The following is a 26,402-nucleotide window of genomic DNA, read 5'->3' on the forward strand; positions in this document are numbered from 1 at the left end:
GTGACGCAACCGGACCGTTCCCCGCGACATGTCCGGTTGCTAAGTTAGCTAGGAAGCTAGCTGCACTTAGCTGACCAAATGATGTGGCTACAAGAAGAAGATCCCGCTTTGCGACGTGCGAGCGATGAAACTGTTAGTTTGAAGAGATGAATCGACTACGTCATATATTATAAAGACAGCTTCGTACTCAGACGACAGGCAGACAACGGTAAGTTGGGCCTTTTCTATGGACTATGCTAGTTTCAGCTAATGCATCAGAGTAAGCTAATTAGCTAGCGGTAAGTCCTCATCCTGCATCATCAGCACCGCTGCCTCGAGCCAGCGCTACACAACGCTCCAGGCTCTGTTTTGACCACAACAATCGTTGTGTGGTTCAGAAGTGGCAATACATTTAAGACAGTGTTAGTGACGTTTAAGCCAACCCAACGTTACTTTAATAAAGGTAATTTTAGTATAATTATTAAGACAGCCGCATGTTAGCCAACCGTTAATCTAATGTGCTGATAGCTGGACCGCGGCAGTCAGAGCTGTAAGTACGGCAGCCGCTGACAGCACTCACTCGTTTCCTGAATTGTAGAGACGCTCTGCTTGTTAGGAGGAACATATCTGTGTTACATCCAGTTGATAACAGCAGTGAGGGCAGTATGAAACGCCACTGTAACGATGCTTGTTAAAATTTAGAAAGGCAGCATCTCCACGCTGCTATGAAAACACCAAAATAATAATAATAATAAAAACAAAACAAAAATATGATATACTCCTTAAAAGATTACTCAAAATGCTGAATGATGATATGATTCCTGCAGAAAAAAAAATCGTACAGAACTAAAGCTACTGTACAGGCTCTGAATCTGTGACATTAAATCAAAAAGAAAAAAAAAAGAACAAACATAATACTTTAAGGACAGTTATTGTGTACACCTGGATTTAAATGATTATTGTGCAAATGTGGGAGTTAATCACAATTGGTTTCTGATATTAGGCATTCTGGATTGTTACTGTGTTTTTCCAAGCAAAAACAGTTATTTGATATGTACAATAGGAAGTACGTGTAAACTGAGTGTTGTGAAGTTCTGGGTGTAATCTGACAAAGCAGCAACTTTAAACATGGCATTTTTTGGGCTCTGATGAGCATTTTTTATCATTATGTAACATTTTATTGATTAAAAACGATTGCGAATTAATCAATAGTAAAAATTCATGAATTGCCATCTTATCGTGGTGGAGGAGTTTGTGTGTCGCAGTGGTCCCAGGAGCTATGTTGTCGGGTAGGGTCTCCCATAGCAAATTGGTCTGGAGTGAGGGCCAAGGCATAGGGTGATTCCAATAACCCCTATGGAACACACATCAAGGGAACAGTTTACCCTGCCCGGGATAAGGTTACTGGTGCCCCACCCTGGAGCCAGGCCTGGGGAGGGAGCTTGAGGGAGAGCGTGTGGTGGCCACACATTAGGGAATGGGTCCTAACTGTTCTTTGTGCTTATGTGCCAAGTGCTTGAACGTGCGCCAACCGATGACTCTATCGTCCTATTGGGAGACTTCAACGCTCATGTGGGCAATGACAGTGGGCCTTTTTCCACTGACCCGGTGCTGGTGCCAAGTGCTCAAACCATTTAGGGTTTTTTCACTCAGTGCTCGGCTGAAAAATGGGTTCACCAGCACTGCAAACTAGCTGGTCTGGAACCAAGAACGTGTGACACAAGCAGCAGAAGGGCGTGACTCTGCCATCTCGAAGTCAAGATTTCTGCCACTATTTCACTGCAAGGTGTGTATTGTACGAGAAAAGCGATGCAATTTTCACAGCCATGAATTAGGTTGGGCCCTAAGGCTGAACTTGATGATTTGTATCAGTTCATATCACAGATAAAAGGATGCAAAGTGTGTACTTGTTGTCTTGCTCATAATCGCTTTCTGTGTATACCTTGTGCCACACACAGATGCTGCAGTAGTTTTGTTTGGACTGTAAAATATGTTCACAGCACAAGAAATAAAGTTTGCATAAGGGGAGCGTGTTCTGCCACGTTTGTGTCCTTCGTCTTCCGTTTCCAGACGAGGAGTTATTGGACTTCTGTGCAAGCCACAGTTTGTCCATCCATAATCAACACAAAGATGTCCACAAGTGCATTTGAACTTTTGGACAGAGGCCATTTTTATTTACTTATTTTCATTTAAAAATAAAAATTGCATTCACTTGAATATGCATTATTTATTTGTTGTGATGGTCACATTAATGTTAAAAATACATTTGATTAATTTCAAACTCGTATTTTTATTATAATCGACAGAGTAGTCGACTACCAAAATAATCTTTAGCTGCAGCCCTAATGTGGCACCAGGACACCCTAGGTTGCAGGTTGATTTTGTAATCATATCATCACATCTGCAGCTGTTTGTTCTTGACACTCGGGTGAAGAGAGGAGATAAGCTGTCAACTGATCACCACTTGGTGGTGAGATGGATCAGGTGGCGGGGGAGGATTCTGGACAGACCTGGTGCACCTAAACTTTAACACTAGTTAACCCAGTGTTTCTCAAACTGTGGGGCGCAGGGTCATGATAGGTGGGTTGCGAACGACCTGGAAGAAAATTCATGCAGAACGAATGTTGAAAATTGGATGAATTCTCACAGCAGAACATTGAAATTACGTTAGCATGTGCTAGCAGGTATGTTAGCACGGGGACTAGCGAAACTCTCCAGCACCACCGTCACACAGAACCGCTGTGCCGCTGCTTCGCCACTGAGGCGCCAGTCAGACATCCACATCAGTACTGGTATAGGAGTAGAAGAAGAAGGAAGCTGTTCGCCCTCTCTGCCATCTGGGTATCTCTGAATTTCTCCGATGATATATCATTAAAATGGTGGTAAAAAAACATCATGATCGTACACTTGAGTCTTAAACCTGGCCATGCCAGCTGCACCACCCATGTGAGTTTGCAAAAACTGTGAGGTGCACAGTTTTGATGTGCACTGCTGTTTGTGAGGGCAACAACAACAGGTGTAATGTTGTTGTGAGGGCAACAACAACAGGTCCATTACACCTGTTGTTGTTGCCCTCACAACAACAACATTACACCTGTTGTTGTTGTGAGGGCAACAACAACAGGTGTAATGGACCCTTAAGGCAACAGTGCTACCTACTGCACCACTGTGCTGCCCACTTTACAGTGGGTTTGCATTTATTTTATTATTGGCCACTAGGAGCGCTGTGGAGTGTAGTGAGATGGCAGCACCATGGACAGTATAAAAGGTGGATGTACCTACCTTGACGTCACCCAGTAGTTTCTGAAGTCCAGTTATGAAGCCTCAAAATGAGCGTTTTGCTGTCACCAGCTTGGTGTTTTGATACCGGATGTGATGCCTGACTATGAAAGCGGATTTGTCAATCACAAGTCGTTAGCCTTGTGATTGAGTCAATCACAAGTCGTTAGCCAATGCACTAGAAAAGGGTAACAATTGAGTCTGAGACAGTTGTGCCATATTTTTATGGATCTAGTTTACTCTGCTGGCTGACTTGTTTCCTGATGAGCATCCAATTCAGTCATGTTGCCATTTAAAAAACATGGTGTGAAGAAAACCATCTAGTGGACCATATTTCTTTATTAACACTCAGTGGAAACGACTCTCACATCCCACACTCATTAGCTGATAACACTCACACACTTTCTGCCATGTCCACGCTGGCTTCCCAGAGGGGCTTACGGAAGCAGCACAAATGTGTGAGGTGTCTTTGTTAATTTATTCCTAATGCACTGTTGAGTGAAGAGATTTATTCGTGGTGGGTCTGTTAGCTCAGTTTCACATAATTGTTAGTATTTGATACACATGCATCACGTTGGTCATGAGGAACAGCTTCTCACTCACCAGCTTGTTATTGAGAGCTTCCTATAAACAAAGCCAAGTGGTGTCAGGCTCCAGCCCAGCAGTCTTGAACTGATTGGATAGGCTTCTTAGCTGCACTGATGTTGGAAAAACATCAACTAGTGTTATACTAAAAAGACAGGCTATAACTTTACACTGTCAATTATTCAGACTTTAGGAGTGTTACTCTGAACAATAGTAACCTATGTGTGTCCCGTTTTGGAATTTGGAAAAACTGCTTTTCTGTTATCTTTTTTTTTTAATACAAAAAAAATTATGAATGGATAAAAAGCTACCAAAGTGTGGCCCTCAAATGACTCAGATACTTATTTTTGGGCCTAAGTCTAAAGTGGCAGTTGTGCTGTGTCATAGACATGGACAGCTGGATGTACCGTAGTCAAGTTAGACTTCTTTGAAGTCCTGAGGTCCCTGTTATACTTTCTTGAAGTCTGCCTGTAGGGTGCATGTGTATTTGGTGCATTATCATATAAACTCTCTGCAAATCAGTCCATGTGGTCACAAAATATTCTCAGGCATGCAGATGCATGCACAGAGTCTGTTACTAAGTGACTCATGATAAAATTTATGTCTCTATGACCCAAGTGGACTGTAGCGGACTCGCAAACATGGAAAATAACTAGGCATTCCCAGAGGTGCAGAGCACTCGTTGGCTGCTTTGCGTTCACTCTGCGGTCCAATTCATTCCAGACCAACTCAATTGGGTTTAGATCAGGTGATTGTGGAGGCCAGGTCATCTGACTCAACACTCCATCACCCTCTTTCTTGGTCAAATAGCCCTCAGATAGCCTGGAGGTGTGTTTGGGGTCATTGTTCTGTTGAAAAACAAATGATTGGCCACTAAGTTCAAAACCAGATGGGATGGCATTTTGCTGCAGAATGCTGTGGTAGCCATGCTGGTTAAGTGTGCCTTGGATTTTGAATAAATCGCCAACAGTGTCACCAGCAAAGCACACCCATACCATCACACGTCCTCCTCCATACTTCACGGTGGGAACTACACATGTAGGAACTATCCGCTCACCTTTTCTGTGTCTTACAAAGACATGTGTGTGCTACTTGAACTCTGTGAAGCATTTAGGTGGACTCTTATCTGGGGTGCTGTTAACTTGCAGTTTCTGAGGTTGGTAACTCTGATGAACTTATCCTGTACAACAGAGGGAACTCCTGGTCTTTCTTTCCTGGGGCGGTCCTGATGAGAGTCAGTTTCATCATAGCGTTTGATGGTCTTTGCAACTGCACTTGAGGATATTTTAAAAGTTCTTGAAGTTTTTCCGATTCGCTGACCTTCATTTTTTTAAAGTAATGATGGACTGTTGTTTATCTTTACTTAGATGAGTAGTTCTTGCCATAATATGGATTAGAACTTTACTCAAACTATTAGGGCTATTCACTTTATACCAATTCTACCTCTTCACAACACAACTGATGGTCTCAAACACATTCAGAGGGCAAGAAATTCAAGAAATTAACTCTTTACAAGGCACAGCTGTTAACTGAAAGCCATTCCAGGTGACTGCCTCATAAAGCTGACTGAGAAAATGCCAAAATGTGCAAAGCTGTCATCTAAGCAAGAGGTGCCTACTTTGAAGAATCTAAAATATCAAACATATTCTGGTTTGTTTAACACTTTTTTCTTTACTGAATAATTCCATATGTATTTCTTCATAGTTTGGATGACTTTAATCTTAATCTACAATGCAGACAATTTTTAAATAATGAAAACCACTGAATTAGAAGGCATGCCCAATCTCCAAGGTGGTAACCTGTGACTGTGCCTCCTTAAGAAGATCCCAACAGTAGTTTTTTTGTTGTTGTTGTCATTTTTTTTAAATGCCAGAAACGCAAGCCATTAGTAAATCTGGCCCAAAGACTCTCTGCTCTTTGATTAAGCAGTCTGCATTAACTTTATCAGAGAGGAAGGAAAAAGCAAAGGTCAAGGAATCATTTGCCCATCAAAAAGTCAGCATGTGTGGTACAGTGACCCTGCTCAATTTTTGATGGTCCTCACTGAGGCAGAGAGCTTTGAAGGTGCAGAGTTTCACTCTTGCAGCAGTAGTTAGCACATGATGGTGAAGGCCCATTAGAGTGCTGGGTGTAACATGAGAAACAAGTGGTTCCTGAAGTTAAACTGACACTCTGGGAGATTGGTGTGGCACAACTGTGATATCAGGCTACGTGCGCAGTAAGGTATTGGTACGCTGAAGGAGGATGTGGTCAGCGGAATAATTGATAAATGTGTCATCAGCCTTGTAAAACAGGAGGAATTCATCTAGCTCTGTCTATTTGCAAATCAGAACATACTGAAGTGGAGTTGGAGCAGTTTCATTGTTGTAGTCTTTGCCCCCCCCCCTATAATTTGTAACTCAGCAGCTCCTGTTGTTGTCCCCAGGCTGTACACACCTGCTCCCAGAGGTGCAGTGGTCAGACTGACACACAACCTGCTGGCACGGTGGCTCCGTTTGCACATTTCCCTCTCTCCCCTGGGTTCTTCTGCCAGGCAACGCTGCTCGCACTCTTATAACTCATCTGTGTGCACAACTTGTGACTGACTGTGTTATCGGCACAAGCAAAGCTCCTGCTATTCTTTTTTTTTTTTTTTCCACCTGCATTTGACACAATGTTTATTCCCACCTTTCAGCCCATGCCATGGCAGCAGGTGTCAGCATACTGAGTGACCTGCCTTACTCCACGAGTGGAGCCCGCAGTCGAGAGATCAGCGCAGAGATGGAGGCAGGTAGGAGAGCTCTGCAACACACAAACGACACAGGAATAACACCTGCTTTTTATTTGGCAAGAAAATGGCACAGGACTGAGTTAGACATGAATTTCAGGTCAGACTGGGTTTTCTTTAATGTAGATTTAGGCAGCATCAAGATAGTCCTCATTTTAATTTCATCATGTTATGTACTGTAAGTAACAGGCTGATAAAATGAAAGTGCACTTTAGAAATGACTTGAGGTCTGTTATCTTGTAAGTGACTGCTGAAATATAGTATTCAAAAACTTATTGAATGATTAAAGGAGAGGAACACAATTCATAATTGTCTGTACAAAATGAAAATCAGTTTCAGTGACACCCAGAGGTCAGTAGTACAAAAATTAAACAGTGATAAATAGGACTGCTTCTGTAAACCAAAATGATTTTGACAAGTGTGGTTTGTTGCCCAGGTGTTTCCTGTTCTATTAGTTATTCAAACAATAAATAGCGCTGAATGTCTACGCTCAGTTTCAGGTTTGGATTTTGCCTGTGCAAACAGTGCATTTATAGTTAGAGGAGTAAACAACATGAAAACCAGAGAGCTGTCCATGGGTGAAATTCAAGCAATTGTGAAGCTGAGAGAAGATGGAAAATCAATCAGAGCCGTTGCACAAACATTGGCCATAGCCAGTACAACCGTTGGGGCACTTTTGCAAATAGGAAATATCTTGAAAAATCAAGGAGATATTTGAAGTTTAAACATCTACATCCCTACCTTAAAACATGCTGAAAGTTTGTGTCACAGAAACACTAATTCAAACTACTTTCAATTTTGGCCACTCTCCTCCACCATTGCTGCTTTGGAGTTGTGTTTGAAATGCATTCTGGGATACTTGGCTGCACCAAATACACACAAATCACCACCACCCGATGCATCCTGGATAGAAGAGGAGGTGCAAGAATGCATGCGGGTATTTTGAGTGTACTTGACTTGATGCATACTTTGTATTGGAACCATACTCGGACTGCAACTGATGAAGTTTTACAAGTACACAGGAACACAAGTACACGCAAGCATGCATACTGAGAAACTGCGATGGTCACTTCTTGTTTCAAAAAAAAAAACAAAAACAAAAAATAAGGTGGCTGAAACATAACCTTGAGGCTTCATAATGCAGAGTCTAAAACCAAAGGGTGATGTCATGGTGGCTGTGTCCATCTTATACACTCAGTGTTGATAATATGAAATATAGTTAGTTGGAGTAGTTAGGTATAGGGAATCAAATATAGTGTGTGTGTGTGGGGGTGGGGGGGGGCCTGGGGACTGTCACAGTGGATAACAATAATCTTTCTACCAATATACAATACATGAAATAAAATACTGTGATAGCTCCACATTATATCTACAGGAGCTGCTCTAACCCACGCTATGACGTGCCTGGTGCTCAGTTTTTGTGCTGATGTTAATGGCAGAGGAGTTGCCAACTTTTATGCACTATGTGCCTGAGCACTTGACGACCCCCCTCTGTAACTTGATGTGATCTGCCACTTCATAGCTGAATTGCTGTGGTTCCTAAACAGTTAAATTTTTCAATAAAACCACTTACTGTTGATCAGGATTATCTAGGAGGAAAGAAATTCACAAACTGAATTGTTCCAACGGTGCCATCCTGTTACAGTATCATGTTTGAATTCAGTGAGCTTTTTAAAATGCCCCATTCTTTCACAAATGTTTGTAAAGGCAGAGTGCATGGCTAGGTGCTTGATTTCATACATTATGTGGACAATACTTTTGTCAATATAATGTAGGTTTGTGGTGTGTATTTTCTGAGCTCAGTAAGTAAGGAGGCAGTGTTAGTAATGTCCGGATTGCACATGTGCAGCAGATGGCATTATTTAATATTGTCCTGACTAAAAGACTGCAAGACAAGTCAGGTCTATGAAACATGAGCAGATGAAAGTTTAGAAAGTATAAATGTGGGAGATTTTCAGCATACGTGTTTTTGTGACTGTAGCTTTTGCAGTTCTGTTTTGCAGCCCTCTGTCATCTTTGTTAGCCAGCCTGCCTGCTGCTCGCAGAGCCACCAGTATCACTTCCCCTCTCTGCTTCAGTTTAATGGTGGACTACCTGATTACCCGTTAAATATCAATGAGCAGGCTCCAAGCACAGCTTGTTGTTTTAACCCAGCGCATCCAAGTCTTCCTGTTGTTACAGCTCTTGTGTTATTGATGATTTATTGATACAATGACATAACTGTTCTTGAATTTCATGTCCATTTTGTAGCTTTCAAAATCAGAGTTTAGAAGGAATGAAAAGAAAAGAGATTAATAAAAGAGGACAGTAAAAAGTGAACTATAAAGACATTATAAAGTTCAATAGATTGCCTATAACTGAAATTTATTCTCTAATATGAAAAATCTGGGTGGGAAATAAGTGATAAAAGTAAAAATTTGTAGCAGATTGCTTTGGATTGGCTGTTATTTGTACAAAGTGGGAAGTGTAACTGTTAAACATATGATCAGGATCAATAACAAGGACTTCAGTTTTATCCAAGTTCAGTTGCAAGAAAAGGGAAGGTGTTTGATTTTATACACCTGTGGCCACACCATTGAGCATTGAGTCAGGAATACTGGGAAGCTAGAATTTTGTATTTTTCTTCTCCCAGAGTAAATGAGACGATCAGCTGGCAGCATCTCAGTGTTAGGATAATTGTGTATAATTGCCAGTTACGTGGTCAGGGGTCAGCAGATATAAACTAAACAATATAAGTCCACGGGCTGAGCCTTGTGGCACATTGCACACCACAAAGGCAATTGATGAGGTAAAATTGTCACCAGTGACTCTGAATATGCTGGTTGTTAACTAGGATGAGAATCATTTGAGTGCCATTCCAACTCTGGTTCAAAGTCAGTGGTTTCAGATGCTACAGTCTCATCCAGTCTAAGCAAAAGCTGTTACCATGCAGTATTTTTTCTACAGCCAGATTGCAATTTTTCAAATTTTTTCCTCCCCTTCTGTTATTTCTAAGAGCTGCCTAGTGTCTGATTTTCCAAGAAGTGTTGGGTCTAAGCTTGATTTCCTAAGAGAGGCTAGATACATATCTGTCTGGGACACTGCCAGATAAAAAAACAAACAAAAATAGTATAGAGTAGGCCCAGCTTTAAATGTATGGAGTACTTTGTTTTTTTTTTTAATTCTTTTTGTTACTTTGGGCTTTGATAAGTTTAAATCATCCTGTGTTACACTGACTGTTGATATTTTGTCAACTAAAAAAAAAGGCAGTGAAAAAGCAAGCTGATTATGAGACATCATTGTAAACACTGACTGATGCTGTGTGTTCATGGCTGCTCCAGATGTATGGCTCTTTAACCAAACAAGTATGGCATTTTAAAAGCCGCCTGCCTCAGATCTGTGGCAGTGTGTATGCCTGTGTGTGTGTGTACTTTGTGAGAGCAGCATTAGCCGCTGTCCCACCTCCCACTGACGACTTTGGAGATCGTTGTCATGGTGACACTTCAAATGCTACTGCTGAACTGATCAGCAATGGGTGATTGTTGAGTGATGATTCACCATGGGCACAGAAGTGCTGATCCAAGAGCCTTTGTTAGCACAGAGGTGCTTGCAGTGCAGCCAGCAGCGCCGTAAGATGCAGCAGCACCGAGGACGCCGATCCTTCGCTGGAGAGATGTTGGCCAGAGTGAAGTGGCACGACCGCAGGCACTCTGCCTCGGACATCCTGCTGAAGGTCTTGCAGCGTCGATGCAGCTCTGCCCTGGAGATCCTCTCCTCCTCCTCCCACAGGGTCATGGTGGCCATCACCGTGAACCAGACTCAGCCCTCCACCCAGTGCAAGACCAGGATATGTAAACACTCTGAAGGAAATGAAAAAGGAAATTTAGCTGTTTTTATGATGTCTTTTCTGCAAAGGAACTAAGCACTGATCAAATAAATTGTCCTTACGTTTCTTTTTGTACCACTAGCCAATGCAAGGGTCCCTACTGCAAAGTACACCAAGATGGGTGAGACCTTGAGACATGTCATCCCCGGCCACATGCAGTGCTCCATGGCCTGTGGAGGGAAAGCCTGTAAATATGAGAACCCCTCTCGCTGGAGTGATGAGGAGCAAGCCATCAAGGGACTCTACTCGTCCTGGTATGTTGATAGTCTTGCAATGTGCGTGTCATTTAAAGTGGACACATTCTGCTTTTCCTTATCTTAGATATGTACTGCTTCGCTGGTGAAATACTAAACAAGGCCACAGTTTCAAATAATGAGGTCAGTGTATGTGTCAGTAAACCCTGTGAGGTAAAGTCTGGGATCATCTAAAGTGTCATCCCATCCACACAGCTGTGGTCTACTGTGGTCATTACTTTACGAGGGGCAGCCAATCAAAAGGAAGTTGGCTTAAAAGGAGGAGAAGCTAAAATGACTTGTTACAGAGGATTAAGTGAGGGACTGCACCGAACACCCAGTATATGATATATTATGGATTGCTGACTGAGAGGCCTCAGTTTGTACGGCTGTATAGGAAGGGGATGAGTAGACTCTACTTTCTAAGGAAGCTCAGATCCTTTAATATGTGCAGCAAGATGTTGGAGATCTTCTACCAGTCTATGGTAGCGAGTGCCATCTTCTTTGCTGTTGTCTGCTGGGGGTGGGGGGGCAGGATCAACAAATTGATTCACAAGGCTGTCTATCTATCTATCTATCTATCTATCTATCTATCTATCTATCTATCTATCTATCTATCTGTCTATCTGTTTTAGCTTTGAAATCATCAAAAGCATCATAAATTACATTTCTAAACTTAACCAAACATTTGTCTTCCCTTAATTTAGCTTTTGGTTGTTTTTACTTGTTCAACCTTTTCATCTTCTCTCACAGGATTACTGACAACTTGCTAGCTATGGCAAGGCCTTCCACTGAGATCATAGAGAAATATAACATAATTGAACAATTTCAAAGGTACAGTTTCTGTCTTTCACATCTCATTTAAAATGACCATCATTATAAATAGACCTGTAAGATAGACAGCAGCTATTCAATGGCTTGCTTAAGTTAACTATTCAAGTGCACATGTCTGTGCATGTATGTGTTAACTTGTTATGTGGACTGCTGTGCTCAGGTGTGGTTTGAAAACCATCATTAACCTCCAGCGGCCGGGAGAACATGCCAGCTGTGGGAACCCTTTGGAGCAAGAGAGCGGCTTCACTTACCGACCTGAAACTTTCATGGAGGCAGGCAGTGAGTTCTGATATCTACTTACTTCCCTCTTACACACCGAACTCCCCCAAATACGACCAAAAACAATGTGCACAAGTATCTGTATGACAAGGCACTACCCTTTTCCCACCATCATGGAATAAGTTCCATTTGACTGCCTAATTTCTTAAACTCTTAATGTCCACCAAACCTGTCTTTACAGCTGAGCTTCATTTGTGATATTAGTAAGGTATGGCTTAACAAGCTGTGCATATAAAATGTATTCCCTCAGCAGAGAATCTATATTTCATGCTGTAAATAAAAGAATCTGTGAAAATATGGCACTTCCAGCTTACTTTAAACCAAAGATCTGCAGTGCTAGCCCTGCTAGTGGTAACTAGTTTTAAACCAGTAAGTCCTCCAATCACATGGTTCAGCCATGGTTTAACCATTTGTCTCTCTCCAGTAAACAGTATACAGTGTACACTGGTCTTCAGTGGGTATTATTTATATTTTTGTCTGCTTTACTGTAAAGCTGTAACAGCATCAGTTTTCACTTCACAATTTTCATATTGTGTTACAGTATATAACCCCCCCCCCCCCCAAAAAAAAAAAAATAAACCCAATAAATTCAGTGAAATTCATTTATAACTTATCTGAAAGTCATGTCCTTCAGAAATAGGAAATAATCCAGCTAAAACCTGACACAGGACCTGAGAGATGCATCTGAGTTGATCCGTCTACTATTCACTGAAGCCTCAGCAGAAATGGTGGAAGGGTGACTGTCATGAAGCCATACTTAAGGAAGGGAAACAGGGAGAAAATGCTGAGGTATGCCAAATTACACAAGAACAGGACTGAAAATCAGTTCAGCAGGTCTTAAGGAGTGATGAATCCAAATTTGAAATTTTTGCTTCAAATCATTGTCCCTGTATGAAGGAGGTCAAGAGAGAGGTAAACCGTGAATGTTGGGGCTCTTGTCAAAATTGATGTAAAGTACAATCAGATTTTGATACACCATGTGAAAGTGTCTGATTGGCAATGGCCTTATTTTTTAATGTGACATTAATCCCAAACACAGTGCCAGTGCAATAAAAGCATACCTGGATAGAAAAACACAATGGAAATATATATATATATTTTTTTTTTAAAGAAGGGTGGCTTAAGACTTTTGCACAATACTGTAGGTGCATTTTTGACTTGATAGTGATATTTTATTTTGAAATCTTGTGGTTGTGGGTTTTATTAAAACCAGGTATCACTCCTGGTTTTTAAAGGGCTGTTTCTTATGCTTCAGTGACTTGTGTATCAATAGCTTTCAGATTGGATCCCTCTGGAGTTGGCCCTAGCAACAGAAGTGCAGGTTACTGCGACTTTTACTGGCTGAGACCTTCCTTGGTACTGGTAGCTATTCTAGTAGCTAGAATGTTGTGAGGTTTTAGCATGAAAAGTGACTAAAGGATGCTTTTTTAATGAATACGCGTTTCAGCCTTGATTACTGTAGGAAGATTTGGAGATTCTTAAGATGCAGAGATTAGAACATAAGAATGGAAAAATGATACATTTAGTCTGTATTTCTCCTTGGGGTTGAGTTGCAGTAGGTGGACACATACCAGACAGGCATACCAGATTTTACCATCTGTGTTGTGTTTTGCCTACATCCAGGATGTGATGTGGTCCCTAGTAACCAAGTAATTGCAAAGGGTTTCTATTTCTTCCCCTACTAACAGGTTCTCCTGAGACGCTAAGTCACTTCTTCTAAGTATACACAGCTGTAATCTTACTATTTGTTACACACACACACACACACACATACACACACACATACACACACACACACACACTAAGGGGGAGGAAATTGTCATGAACCTGTTGCTGCTCTCTTGTGTAATAGACTAACTTCATCCAGGGTGCCATGTTTGTGACCATGTAGTGCACAAACAATAAAAACTTCCTTTGATTCCATTCTCTGGCTTTGTGTCTTTCAGTATATTACTACAACTTTGGATGGAAGGATTATGGTGTGGCATCCCTGACTACAATCCTCGACATGGTGAAAGTCATGTCATTTGCTGTCCAAGAGGGAAAGATGGCCATCCACTGCCATGCCGGCCTCGGAAGAACAGGTTCGTAACATGAGCAGTTTGGAATTGGTGAAATCCACATTTGTGCCGTTTAAATGTATCATTTTTATGGTTTGTATTTTGCGTTGTTCAGGTGTATTGTTGGCTTGCTATTTGGTCTTCACAACCCGCATGAATGCTGACCAGGCCATCCTGTTTGTGCGAGCCAAAAGACCCAACTCCATCCAAACCAGAGGCCAGCTTCTATGTGTCAGGGAGTTTGCCCAGTTTCTGATCCCTCTTCGAAGCGTTTTCTCCTGTGCTGAACCCAAAGCCAGTGCCGTCACCTTGTCTCAGTACCTCACCCGTCAGCGACACCTGCTGCACGGCTACGAGGCTCGGCAGATGAAGAACGTGCCAAAGATTGTCCAGCTGGTGTGCAGGATGCTCATCGACATCGCAGACAACAGAGAGGTAGTGATCGAGGAGGAGTGGTTGGAGATACCTGACCTCACAGCTGAGGTAGAGAAGACCGTGTCCCAGTTGGCCCTTCAACAGCTTGGGAAGGAAATGAAAGGGAAAGGGATTCCCCTTCTATGTAGTTCGTCTCATCCTCTCAGCCCAGTACAGCTACAGCCCAGACCTGCTAACGATCAGCCTCTCAACAGTGACTATGAGCTCGACCCCCTGTGGAGGCAGCAGTATGGAGAAAGCCCTCGCAGATCTTCTCTGTGCAAGAACAGGAGCTACAGTGATTCTGTCCTTCACAAGCTGGGGCAACGCCAACATCACTTAGGAAATCTGAAGAGCAACAACCCAGTCAACCGCCTAATCAAACATTCATTTTCTCACAGCAGCCTTACTGCCTGTAACCCCTCCAGATTTTGTGACCTCTCTCCTCAGAACATTTTTAGCAGCAATCAGAATCCCAGTACAGACACAAAGGAAGACCCTGGATCTCCCATTTTAAAAAGTCCACCCCTTGAAGGCCATCAGTGTTTTCCTTTAGGTTTCTCCGAGGAGAGAAGAAGATCCCACTGCATTGCCACACTGCCTGCTTTATCAGCCAGGAGCAAACTGGTAGCTGTTGAAGAGAATGTGTCAGCGGGTGATACAGGAAGCACAGGGGACTTCACAGAGGTTCCTTTCATCACTCTCCAGTCTGAGCTCTCACCAGAGAGCAGACGCGTGCTGGTGGCAAAAGCTCTGGCCATGGAACTGACAGACAAGGATCTTAGCTCCAAGGTGTCAGTGTGGCAGGTGAGCCTAACCTAACTTGTGCTTAAACTGAGAAAAAATTGAAACCAACCAGCCTGTTTGAATGATTGCACTGATTCTCCCAGCCAGATTTTTCCCTTCAGAAAGCAGATTTTCGACCAGCTTTACCAGATTTCCATACCATTACAACCTCAATTCCGCTAAATTGTACCACCAGGGTCCAGCTTGGGTTACAGGCTAAGAGTCGATCATTTTGGCAAAGTAGCAAACTGGAATGTCCACTTAGATGTGATATTGCCAGAGATAATGTGAGCCAGCTAGCTATAGCTTAGCTATGCTCCACGAACCTGGTGATAGTTAGCCAAAAAATAATGAAAAAAATGGAGAGCTAAGTTAGACTTTATCCACTCATAATGGTATTGTGCTACAGTGCCTTGCGGAAGCATTCGGCCCCCTTGAACTTTTCAACCTTTTGCCACATTTCAGGCTTTAAACATAAAGATATAAATCTCGGACCTGCCTGGTGTGTTCCTTGGTCTTCATGATGCTCTCTGCGCTTTGAACAGAACCCTGAGACTATCACAGAGCAGGTGCATTTATACGGAGACTTGATTACACACAGGTGGATTCTGTTTATCATCATCAGTCATTTGGGACAACATTGGATCATTCAGAGATCCTCACTGAGCTTCTGGAGTGAGTTTGCTGCACTGAAAGTAAAGGGGCCGAATAATATTGCACGCCCCACTTTTCAGTTTTTTATTTGTTAAAAAAGTTTGACACATCCAATAAATTTCATTCCACTTCACGATTGTGTCCCACTTGTTGTTGATTCTTCACAAAAAATTACAATTTTATATCTTTATGTTTGAAGCCTGAAATGTGGCAAAAGTTTGAAAAGTTCAAGGGGGCCGAATACTTTCGCAAGGCACTGTACATTAGATAGCTTGCAGATTGTATATGTTAGCTGACAATTAGCGTAGAAAGACATCTCTGGCTCTGATGTTTCATAGATTGTCTTGCAGGGTATTGAGCATCAAAGAGTCACTATATTGTAACACTATCATTATAGTAAGAGATGAGTTACTCTGTGAATCCTGAGAGTACAGTCAGGTCTCTTTATTTGACCTGAACCCGGATCTGTGTTCTTACTGACTGTTTGGTGTTGTGCAGACTGAGCTGAACTCCAGAGAGGGAGCGTGGGAGAGGCTGTGTAAGGAGAGAGACCCTCTGGTTCTTTCCAGTCTGATGTGGTCGTGGGTGGAGCAGCTCAAGGATCCAGTCATCAGCAGTGAGGATATAGAAGCGCTCACTGAAAAGATTGTAAATCTGCAGAACGCCCTCGATTCACTTGAAAAGGTAGCCTGCGTCAGATATCTTCCAAAACATCGCCAAAACATCAGACAGGGACAGCAGGCAACAGCTGAAGGCTTGCACCAAGACTCCATATGATATATTTTTAAAAAAATTTAAACTGTGAATCATACAAAGCTACTCTAGTGCAGTCTACAAAAAAAAGTATTTTTTGAATATCTTGAAGTCCCCATGAAGAAAGCTCTGAACAAATGTTTTGAAAAGGTTTGTAAAAATATGCCCAGTCCGTTAATGGATGTATTGTCCCTCTGTTTATGGTTCTCTGACTCAGTAATACATTTGAAAAAATTACAATTTTAGTCTCATGCTGCCTTTAATTAAACTGATATGATAATTTTCCTTACATTAATATACTAGATCTTAAAAATGCAGTAAGGCTCGGGAGCATTATTTGACCTGCACTAGGCAGCACCTGTCAATAAGTCTCCTAATGTTAACTTTTACAAATACTGTATAAAACAAAATATAATCACCTGCTCTACAGCTGCCCCTGGCCACTGTAAGAATCAGAATCAGCACTGGTACAGAAACGCTCGCGTCTGGCCGTGGAACCGACAGACAAGGATGTCACCACAGAGTCCTGAAGCCCTTTGTCACAAAAAATAATAATAGATAAAAACATAAAAAAGGCTCAGCATTTTAAAGCCTCAGCTTTGACAGTTTACCCTTCATTTTTTTTCAGAAATTACAATATGTAGATGAGAGGGTGGAGTGCTAAGTTAGTTAATGTTACTAAGGTTAGTTAGCAAGCTGCATTCATACATTATATGGGTGTAACACAAAAGGCACCAGCACTACAAACACGGGGGAGGCCAGTGAAATACTAGAATTTCAAGCACCAACAGTGAAGCACAATCTTCTTTCATGGTCTGTACCTAGGGCTGCTCGATTATGGAAAAAATCATAATCATCTTTATTTTGGTCAATATTGAAATCCTGATTATTTAACACGATTACTCACTGACTTTGTAAACAGTGCATTCATTGTTATGTCCATACCAATCACGGGTAGGGACATTATTTGATATTTCTCAGGAGGTGCAGGTCAGATTTCCTGTTCGATAACTTAACGGTAATTAACACATAATGCACCTGTACAAGCGTGAGTGTCAGCAACGTCGCTGGGCATTTCTGTAGGTTACATTGTAGGGCTGCAAAGACTCAGCGCTGCAGAATAAATCAGGGCTAGGAGTATACAGAACGTAATGTGACAAAATCATTTTAATAATAATTGTTTTTTGTTGATTACACCGTTTTTGTGATCTTTTGGAGCCAAAATTGAAATTAAATTTTGATTAATTGCACAGCCGTAGTCTGTACCACACATCAGGTCATATTATTTTTCAGATAATTGCATTGGAAGAGCTCCAACAGGCACCAAAAAACACAAACACCATCTACATTACTACCTCAGCTTCTCCCTGTTAGCTGAGCTGAGGCTCATCAGATAGCTATCAGCTACAAAGCAGCCACACCCCATAACGTTAAGCTTTACCTGTATCCAAATGAATGAGTTAAACAAATGCTAGAAATCCAGGCAGAGTAATAAGCAAGCTGGGTGGGGTGATGAAGCCAACACAGAAGAGCTAAAAACTGCAATTCCTGCAATGGCCACTTGAATCTGGCTCAAACAGCAACTCGGTGCTCATAGATTTTTAAAATGCTCAACTCAGCAGTATTAAAAGGCACATTTAGAGCCTGGTGAGGTGCAACCAATCCAAAACGTTGGTGCCTCAAGTTTGTGAGGGAAATTCTAGTATTTTACGAGTGTGTTCTTAGAAGATGTGTGTGTCTGTGCAGTGCATGCAGTTTATGGATGCAGCTTGCTAACTGAGCTTGCTAGGATTAACAGCTACCCTAGCAGATTAGCCGTAACTTAACAACTGCAATCCTGTCACATCCAGTATATCACCTGGCACTGTGTGATCCTGTCAATACTGTAAGTGAACAGGAACAATGTCATGTAGTGTGACACACAGTGTGCTCTCCGTTCTTTTGGCAGGGTCACCGCCTCACTTTGCTGTGTATCCTCGACTGCGCTGCTCATCTCCTGCCGGTGCCTGAAGAAGTGGAGACCAGTTTTCTTAACCAAACCATTAAAGTGTTTACTAAGGTGAGCCATAACACATGGCATATACTGAACATATGCACATACGTGTGTTTTGTGGACATCATGTTACCTCATTTGCTTCGCAGATGGACCCTGCCTCAGAGGAGAACCAGTCTCTGTATGCAACACTGAAAGCAATCCTGACTCCCATTCTTCACGAGCTGCATGACAAAGCTGTGAAGGAGAATGAAGCCTCCTGATTGGCCTTGCCGTGATCAGCCTGTCTAGAAGAGGAGTCACATATGAGGTTCCATCTTTATTTGTGGGCATTACTGCATTAGAGGCTACTTCTTGCACCTGACGCTGCTGAGATCTGCCAGTCTGTAGTGTTTGACGCTAAATGTTTAGCATTGTTTCCTTTGAAGCTCTGAATAGACTCCGAGTACTGCTACTCTCCGTGTTAACGTGCCACTCTGCTCACCGTTTGTTGGTTACCTGTTCTTTGTGTTGGACTAGATTTTGCTTTATTATCTAACTCATAGCTGGGAGGGAGATGACTAAGAAACATTTCATTATGTTAATGTAATGTTATTTAAATGTGTGACTCAGCTCTCTGGGTTCTTGGCAAGGAGCAGGGTCTTATTTAAACCAAAAGATGTTTTTACACTGTGCAGAGGCTACAATGTGTCTTATTTATTCAGATGTTCTTATTTGAAATGCAGAAGGTGATTGAATAACTATAACCTGCAAAGCTGTTGTGTTGCTGTAGAATGTAAGACGTTCTCTTAGTGCTGAACTGTGGCTGTTTCAGCAGTGCAAACTCGACAGGCCACAGTGCATTTGCTTTTTTCAATCAATTTTATGTACTTAATACTGTTTACCAAAAACTCTTCAGTGTACTGTGGTGTCATTGATGCATCTGTAAAACATCAATCTGCCTCGACTGCTGCATTTAGCACTCTGCCTCAACTGACATGGCCTCTGTCTGGACTCTTTTTGTGTAACGTTGCCTCACCTGTGTTTGTGTGTGTAGCTGTTGAGACGAATCAGTGCACCACCTCACCTCATATCTCTTGGACGCAATTCAGTGTAGACACGAGCTGAATGTGGTACACCGATGGTACTGTAGTAACACTTAGAACATGAGACATAGGACTGTGGAGAATTTTCAACAAGCACTATTTTTTCATTGTCCCAACGAGCTACTTCTTACAGAAATAAACATAACTGACTGAAATGGCTTTGCAGTCACTGTTTTTTTTTTTTTTTTTTGGTGTCTGGCATTGGGACAGCAGCACATTATTTAGGTCTTGTGGGTTGCGGAGTGAGAGCCTCCTTAGGCAAAGGGTCTGGGGTGTTTAGAGGCTGAACAAATTTATTATTTATATATATATATATATATATCTCACACACACAGTGCTCCAAAAAATAAAGGGAACACGCAAATAACATCCTAGATCTGAATGAATGAAATATTCTCATTGAATACTTTGTTCTGTACAAAGTTGAATGTGCTGACAACAAAATCACACAAAAATCATCAATGGAATCAAATTTATTAATCAATGGAGGCCTGGATTTGGAGTCACACACAAAATTAAAGTGGAAAAACACACTACAGGCTGATCCAACTTTGATGTAATGTCCTTAAAACAAGTCAAAATGAGGCTCAGTATTGTGTGTGGCCTCCACGTGCCTGTATAACCTCCCTACAACGCCTGGGCATGCTCCTGATGAGGTGTTGGATGGTCTCCTGAGGGATCTCCTCCCAGACCTGGACTAAAGCATCCGCCAACTCCTGGACAGTCTGTGGTGCAACGTGATGTTGGTGGATGGAGCGAGACATGATGTCCCAGATGTGCTCAATCGGATTCAGGTCTGGGGAACGGGCGGGCCAGTCCATAGCTTCAATGCCGTCATCTTGCAGGAACTGCTGACACACTCCAGCCACATGAGGTCTAGCATTGTCCTGCATTAGGAGGAACCCAGGGCCAACCGCACCAGCATATGGTCTCACAAGGGGTCTGAGGATCTCATCTCGGTACCTAATGGCAGTCATGCTACCTCTGGCGAGCACATGGAGGGCTGTGCGGCCCTCCAAAGAAATGCCACCCCACACCATTACTGACCCACTGCCAAACCGGTCATGCTGAAGGATGTTGCAGGCAGCAGATCGCTCTCCACGGCGTCTCCAGACTCTGTCACGTCTGTCACATGTGCTTAGTGTGAACCTGCTTTCATCTGTGAAGAGCACAGGGCACCAGTGGCAAATTTGCCAATCCTGGTGTTCTCTGGCAAATGCCAAGCGTCCTGCACGGTGTTGGGCTGTGAGCACAACCCGCATCTGTGGACGTCGGGCCCTCATATCATCCTCATGGACTCGGTTTCTAACCGTTTGTACAGACACATGCACATTTGTGGCCTGCTGGAGGTCACTTTGCAGGGCTCTGGCAGTGCTCCTCCTGTTCCTCCTTGCACAAAGGCGGAGGTAGCGGTCCTGCTGCTGGGTTGTTGCCCTCCTACGGCCTCCTCCACATCTCCTGGTGTACTGGCCTGTCTCCTGGTAGTGCCTCCAGCCTCTGGACACTATGCTGACAGACAGCAAACCTTTTTGCCACAGCTCGCATTGATGTGCCATCCTGGATGAGCTGCACTACCTGAGCCACTTCTGTGGGTTGTAGAGTCCATCTCATGCTACCACGAGTGTGAAAGCACCACCAACATTCAAAAGTGACCAAAACATCAGCCAGAAAGCATAGGTACTGAGAAGTGGTCTGTGGTCCCCACCTGCAGAAGTTATATTGTGTTGTTTAAGTGTTCCCTTTATTTTTTTGAGCAGTAAATAAATAAATAAAAAAAAATATATATATAGCCTTGATTTAAAGGAAGTGTTGGGGCATCTGTGAGAAGCTGAGACGTTGTAGGAGTTAAGTAAATCCTAAAGATGGCAGTATTGTGACACTAAGGATGCTATGGTTAAAATCTCAAAGAAGAAGAAGCTCCACGAACCACGAAGAAGAAGATCCAGTTAGAGGGTGGAGGGTCCTTTCGACATGGCAGGCAGGTGGGTATACTTCATTAATCATATATTTTGGATAGAGATTTCTCAGTGGTCGAAACAGTATCCTTTAAAGTATACATGTTAGGGCTCGGTGTTGCTGTGGTGCTGAAGAGCCGCTGCAGCACTTAGCTCTGCCTTTCTGGACTACCATGCTGGAACGTGCTGCTAGCTGCTAGCTCGGCAGGGTTAGCTAGCCATCAGTAAGGAGTGGTTATTAACTGTCGCAGCATGAAGAGCGGAGCGACCACAGGAGCACTTTACACAACTGTTCTTATTGCTGCATTTTAGCGGGACTTTTCCAGCGGGGGAAATATGCATATGGGATGTTGAGCTTGTTCAGTGCCCAGTCACGTTGGCTTATAATGAACAGTAGCCTGCTAGCTTCCACTGGCTGTGGGAGGGCAGTTTTAACATCAGACAGAAAGGCCGGCGTTATATCTGCTAAACTCTGTTTAAGCCTCTAGATTGAGCAGCTCTGACTGTGTTTTCAGAGCAAACATTGAGCAGAGAGCACCTTCGTGTTGGGCACTTTGTGTCTAATGGACACTCATTAACCTCTTTAGGGTTAAATCTTTGGGTGTAAACGAAGATGACCACTGATTTACCCCAATTTACGATGCGATTCATTCCTCAAGCAAGCTAGTTAAAAAAATTTTTTATGTCAATTAGCACGGATATTCTTAATATGGTCATCTCTGTTTGCCCCACCCACCTGCTGCGGAACCTGTCTCTTTACAAGGTGCCGAAAGTTGGAATAAAGGTAGCTAAACTGTCTTCTTTCAGATAGCAAACGAAGTGATGGGCTGCACCGGGTCCGAGTGCTGGAACCGAGCAGAATAGGTCCACTTTAAACTATAATGGCTTGTTTTTCAACGTTACACACATACATTGGGTCTGCCTGCTGTCTGGGAAATTGTGATTGACATTTATCTGATTTCTGATGGGTTTTTTTTTTTCCCAGGTTTTTTTTTTCCTGGCTCAAAATGAGCCTTTGGGAGGCACATGCAAGCAGAATTGGTCTGAATATAGTTCATGCAATGAGTCGTGTCCCCTTGAGTTGTGCTCACTGACAGACTGATGGCAGCACATTGGCAGTTTGTCTGCATTTATTCATTAAACAGCAATTACCTGCAAACTGATAATCTCTGAGTGATTGCAGTCAGTCCAGGTCAGAATGCGACTCTTTGCAGAAAGGTTGCTGCCTGTAGGGCAACCTGTGCAATTGCCTGGCGATCAAAGGTGGTCATGAGCTTGCAATCCCCTCATGCTCTGGGCAACCATTTAGCCATCACAAGTTGCAGTCAGTTGCAGAATGTGAAATCATCAGGTGCATGTTGCTGTCCTATTTTTACTCATGTGGCTGAGGTCGTTAGCTTGCTCTGAATTAGGAGGCAGCTTTGTGAAGAAGTGTGCCCAGTGTTGGATGGTTTTTCAGTTGAGCCAATTTAATGATTTATTGTAAGTTTGCTCGGCTAATGTTATCTCAGGATGGTGGTGCATGACATGAGCCCTCTTGTGCATATTAGTCCGGGAGTGTTTTAATTTATTTAATAAACTATATAAAAAAATCAAACTATTGATACTTGGTGTCCCTGTATTGCTACAATATCGCCACACACAAAATCGTGATGCTATGCTGTATTTATTCTACCCACACTCCACATACACACACCCCGATCAGTTTTATGCATAAGTGAGAGAACTAGGCTATCAAAGGTGTGCAGGGCAACTGCTTTGTCATCTTTGACTATGTTTCCACAGTGTGTTCACAGAGAAAAAGGACGTGGTTGAGACTCATTAACACGTGTTTGACGTCACTGAACTTGTAGAAAGACATCTTGATAAAAGGGATCTCAAAGCGTGGATGCAACCGTGTTGATTGGACAGTTTGAAGCTCTTTTTTGATACCCATCTGATGAGATGCTCTAATTTTCCCTCTAACTTAAATGGCCTGAATATTTAATTTAAAAAATTACCAATACATTACCAATGTGCTATTTTGCATAGATATATTGTAAATCACCCTCAGATAAATGTTATTTTTGATGATGTGGCTCATCAATTGATGAGTAGAAGCTGTTTTTAATGCCTGCTAATCAGTGGTCCATATAGATGGACACAAGTTCCTGTTCTGAAAAGCAAAGCCTGTACGGAAGTGCCTTAAGCCAATCCCAGCGTCATTGGGCAAAGGAGGGGTACACCATGGAGAGATCTAAGTAACCTGTCAAAGGTTACTTAGATGTACATTAGAATCCAGTCTAAATTGAATAATGTGGTCACATGAGGCACCATCAGTGGGTAGTAAGAAGTAGATTCACCATCCAGCTGTACAGGATGCAAAGTAGCCCCACCCCCCCCACCCCCAATGACTGAACAGTCAGCAGCTGGATTACTCTGCTTTCTTCACTGCAGCCTTGGGTCATTTGTCTCCTGACCATCCTCTCTCTCTCTCTCTCTCTCTCTCTCTCCCTCCCCCACAGGCCTCACTATATCAAAAGGTCTGGGTTCAGCTGGAGTGCCATCCTTGTTAAATGGAGCCAACAGCATTTGCACAGTGGGATGAGGTAGTAGGTTGTATAGTTTTAGGGTCACACCCGCACTGGGAGATAACTATTCAACCTACTGTCTTTCTCAAAGTGTCTAATAGACGTCTCAGTGGTTCCTCTGTGGATTCTGGAGGTCCTCTCCCTCAGCGGTGCTCGGTATTCCAGCTGCTCCTACAGTGTGAGGTAGTAGATTGTATAGTTTTAGGGTAGTTATTTTGCCCTCTTTAGGAGATAACTATACAATCTATTGCCTTCCCTGAAGAGTGGAATCTCTTTTATTTCAATGGAATCATTTTCATAATGTAAGAATCTTGTATGCTTCATATTTATATAGATGGCTCATATTTCTTTATATCTCTACCTCATATTCTTATAGCTCTTTTTTATTTTCGATTCATTTCTTGTTGCACACTGTGGGTCGGGGAACGGTATTTTGATCCCATTTATGCTCTTTACATATTGCAGAACTGACTTTGAAAAAAATATGGGGGCATTACATTTTGGCGTTGCTGCACCTTATACTTCATTCTGCTCAACAGCATTTTATACTTTAAGTCATGTTGTTTTTGTTGTGCTATGCTATAAAATAATCCCATTGTCCACATCTGTGGACTTTTTTTTTTCCCCCACAAAAGTATGTAACAACCATGTAACGAAATACAACTTCCTGTTCAAAGAGGAAGCTTAGTTTATATACATATCAGGTCCATCTAATCAAAAAAGGAGAAATTATAAATGAATTGCAAACAGGAGCTCGGGTCTCAGGAGGTTAACAGTTTATCTTTGTTTCCTGAGCAGCAAAAGGATGAACTTGTACTATGCTTTCACACATGTAAGAAGGATCTGTTCACTCAGTCTGTGTGTTTTGTGTGTCTTTTTGTAATAAGCTCTGATATGTTGGACTACTGGAATGTGGATTGATGTATAAATGATTTGGTAACATTTTGTCAGTGTTGCATTCCTTGACCTTCCCAATTAAATGTGATCCAGTAATTAAAAAGGTGTGGACTGCTGTGTTATTCATTAACTACATAATGCTGCACAATGAATCTCCAAGAAGGGACTAATCTTAAGGGACACATAAATAAGTATGTATATCAAACACTTGCAGGTTTCACTGTGAAGGCAGATACTGGATTGTTACTGATGCAATAGTGTATATGTAGCATTTTTATGGTACAGCTAACTTTTATACTTTCTGAGTATTTGAATGTGTTGTACAGAGACAGTGTGTCATTCTTCTTTTCCACCACCATGTGCAGAGCCAGTCCTGCTTTAGCTCCTTTTGAGACCCAGGCCACGATCAGGTCTGAGAATAAAGCGTGTATCAGAAGCTGAGGTCCATAGGAACAAAGTGATGGCTGACATACATTATTGGTTGCTTTTGCATTTTGTGCAAATTTCTGCTGCAGCCTTTCTCCCTTTTGGATTTAGGATGGAGTACATTAGTTGAGCTGTAGCAGTATTTTAGTAAGATGTTTGACCACAACACTGTGCTGCTAAGACAGCTTCAACACAGGTTAGCATTGATTCTCCCGGGACTGTTGAACTCCACTGGAGGGAGTTTGGTGCTCTTCACAGGCCTTCAGTTTGGTTAAGCTCTGGTGACTGGGAAGGACAAAACATCTGATTCATGCCATTTTTGTACTTATAAGACCCTGCTACCCTAAAAATATGTTATCACACACACACACACAGCATAACAGAGCCACTGGCTCCATTCACTGTAGGGTTAAATGTTTTAGGGTTTTCCTTTGTCACCTGTTTATAGTTCCTGGAAAATCCGTACACACTGATAGCAAAGGCAGCATTTTTCCACCAGACTGTGCCCCCAAACAGGCTAACTGAATCCTCATTTTTGTGGACTGTAGGTCCATGGGTGTGCCAGCAGATGGTGCTAGAGTGCTTTAACAGCTCAAACCATCCTCTCTCCGCACAAGACCACCGTGGATCATTTACTGGACATGGAAAGTCTGATCTGGTCTTGAATAATGTTTCTGCAGCTGTTGCATACTAAACCAATTATTGTTGGGCCAGATGTGCCTGTAATGACAGTTTTATTTAAACAAAGCATTTTATGGCTTACGATAAGTTTCTAGGCTTGTTTTTTCTCCCCCTGACACAGAAACTGTGCAGCCAGGGCCAAAGCCTACTATTTTCAGCTATGAAGTTTGAATTTCCAGTTAAAAATGCTTTCAACCATTTCAGAGTATTTTGATTGACAATATTTAACAGGCTCCCCGTACAGCACCTGAAAGACTCAGATGCTCTGTTACTCACTGGTAGCAAAGGTACTCCACTTATTTGCTAA

At 42.4% G+C, this 26,402-nt stretch overlaps 1 protein-coding gene across 1 annotated transcript; it reads left to right on the top strand.

Moving 5' to 3' along the window:
- On the top strand, window positions 1-19,712 carry ptpdc1a (protein tyrosine phosphatase domain containing 1a). The gene is made up of 10 exons (XM_030730318.1): window positions 1-208; window positions 6,518-6,613; window positions 10,558-10,729; window positions 11,462-11,542; window positions 11,703-11,821; window positions 13,768-13,905; window positions 13,997-15,102; window positions 16,234-16,419; window positions 18,437-18,547; window positions 18,631-19,712. The coding sequence occupies exons 2-10, from the start codon at window positions 6,526-6,528 to the stop codon at window positions 18,742-18,744; spliced, it is 2,115 nt and encodes a 704-aa protein (XP_030586178.1). The 5' UTR covers window positions 1-208; window positions 6,518-6,525; the 3' UTR covers window positions 18,745-19,712.
- Window positions 19,713-26,402: the final 6,690 nt, after the last annotated feature.

This window comes from Archocentrus centrarchus, chromosome 5 (assembly GCF_007364275.1).
Source record: "Archocentrus centrarchus isolate MPI-CPG fArcCen1 chromosome 5, fArcCen1, whole genome shotgun sequence".
Lineage (NCBI taxonomy): Eukaryota > Metazoa > Chordata > Actinopteri > Cichliformes > Cichlidae > Archocentrus > Archocentrus centrarchus.

What these genes read in the sequence shown, in the direction of transcription:
- ptpdc1a (XM_030730318.1), top strand. Translation starts at nt 6,526, where the DNA reads ATGGCAGCAGGTGTCAGCATACTGAGTGACCTGCCTTACTCCACGAGT. An exon ending in CCAAGGTGTCAGTGTGGCAG is followed by an intron (nt 15,103 to 16,233) that starts GTGAGCCTAACC and finishes GGTGTTGTGCAG; the next exon opens with ACTGAGCTGAACTCCAGAGA. An exon ending in CCCTCGATTCACTTGAAAAG is followed by an intron (nt 16,420 to 18,436) that starts GTAGCCTGCGTC and finishes TTCTTTTGGCAG; the next exon opens with GGTCACCGCCTCACTTTGCT.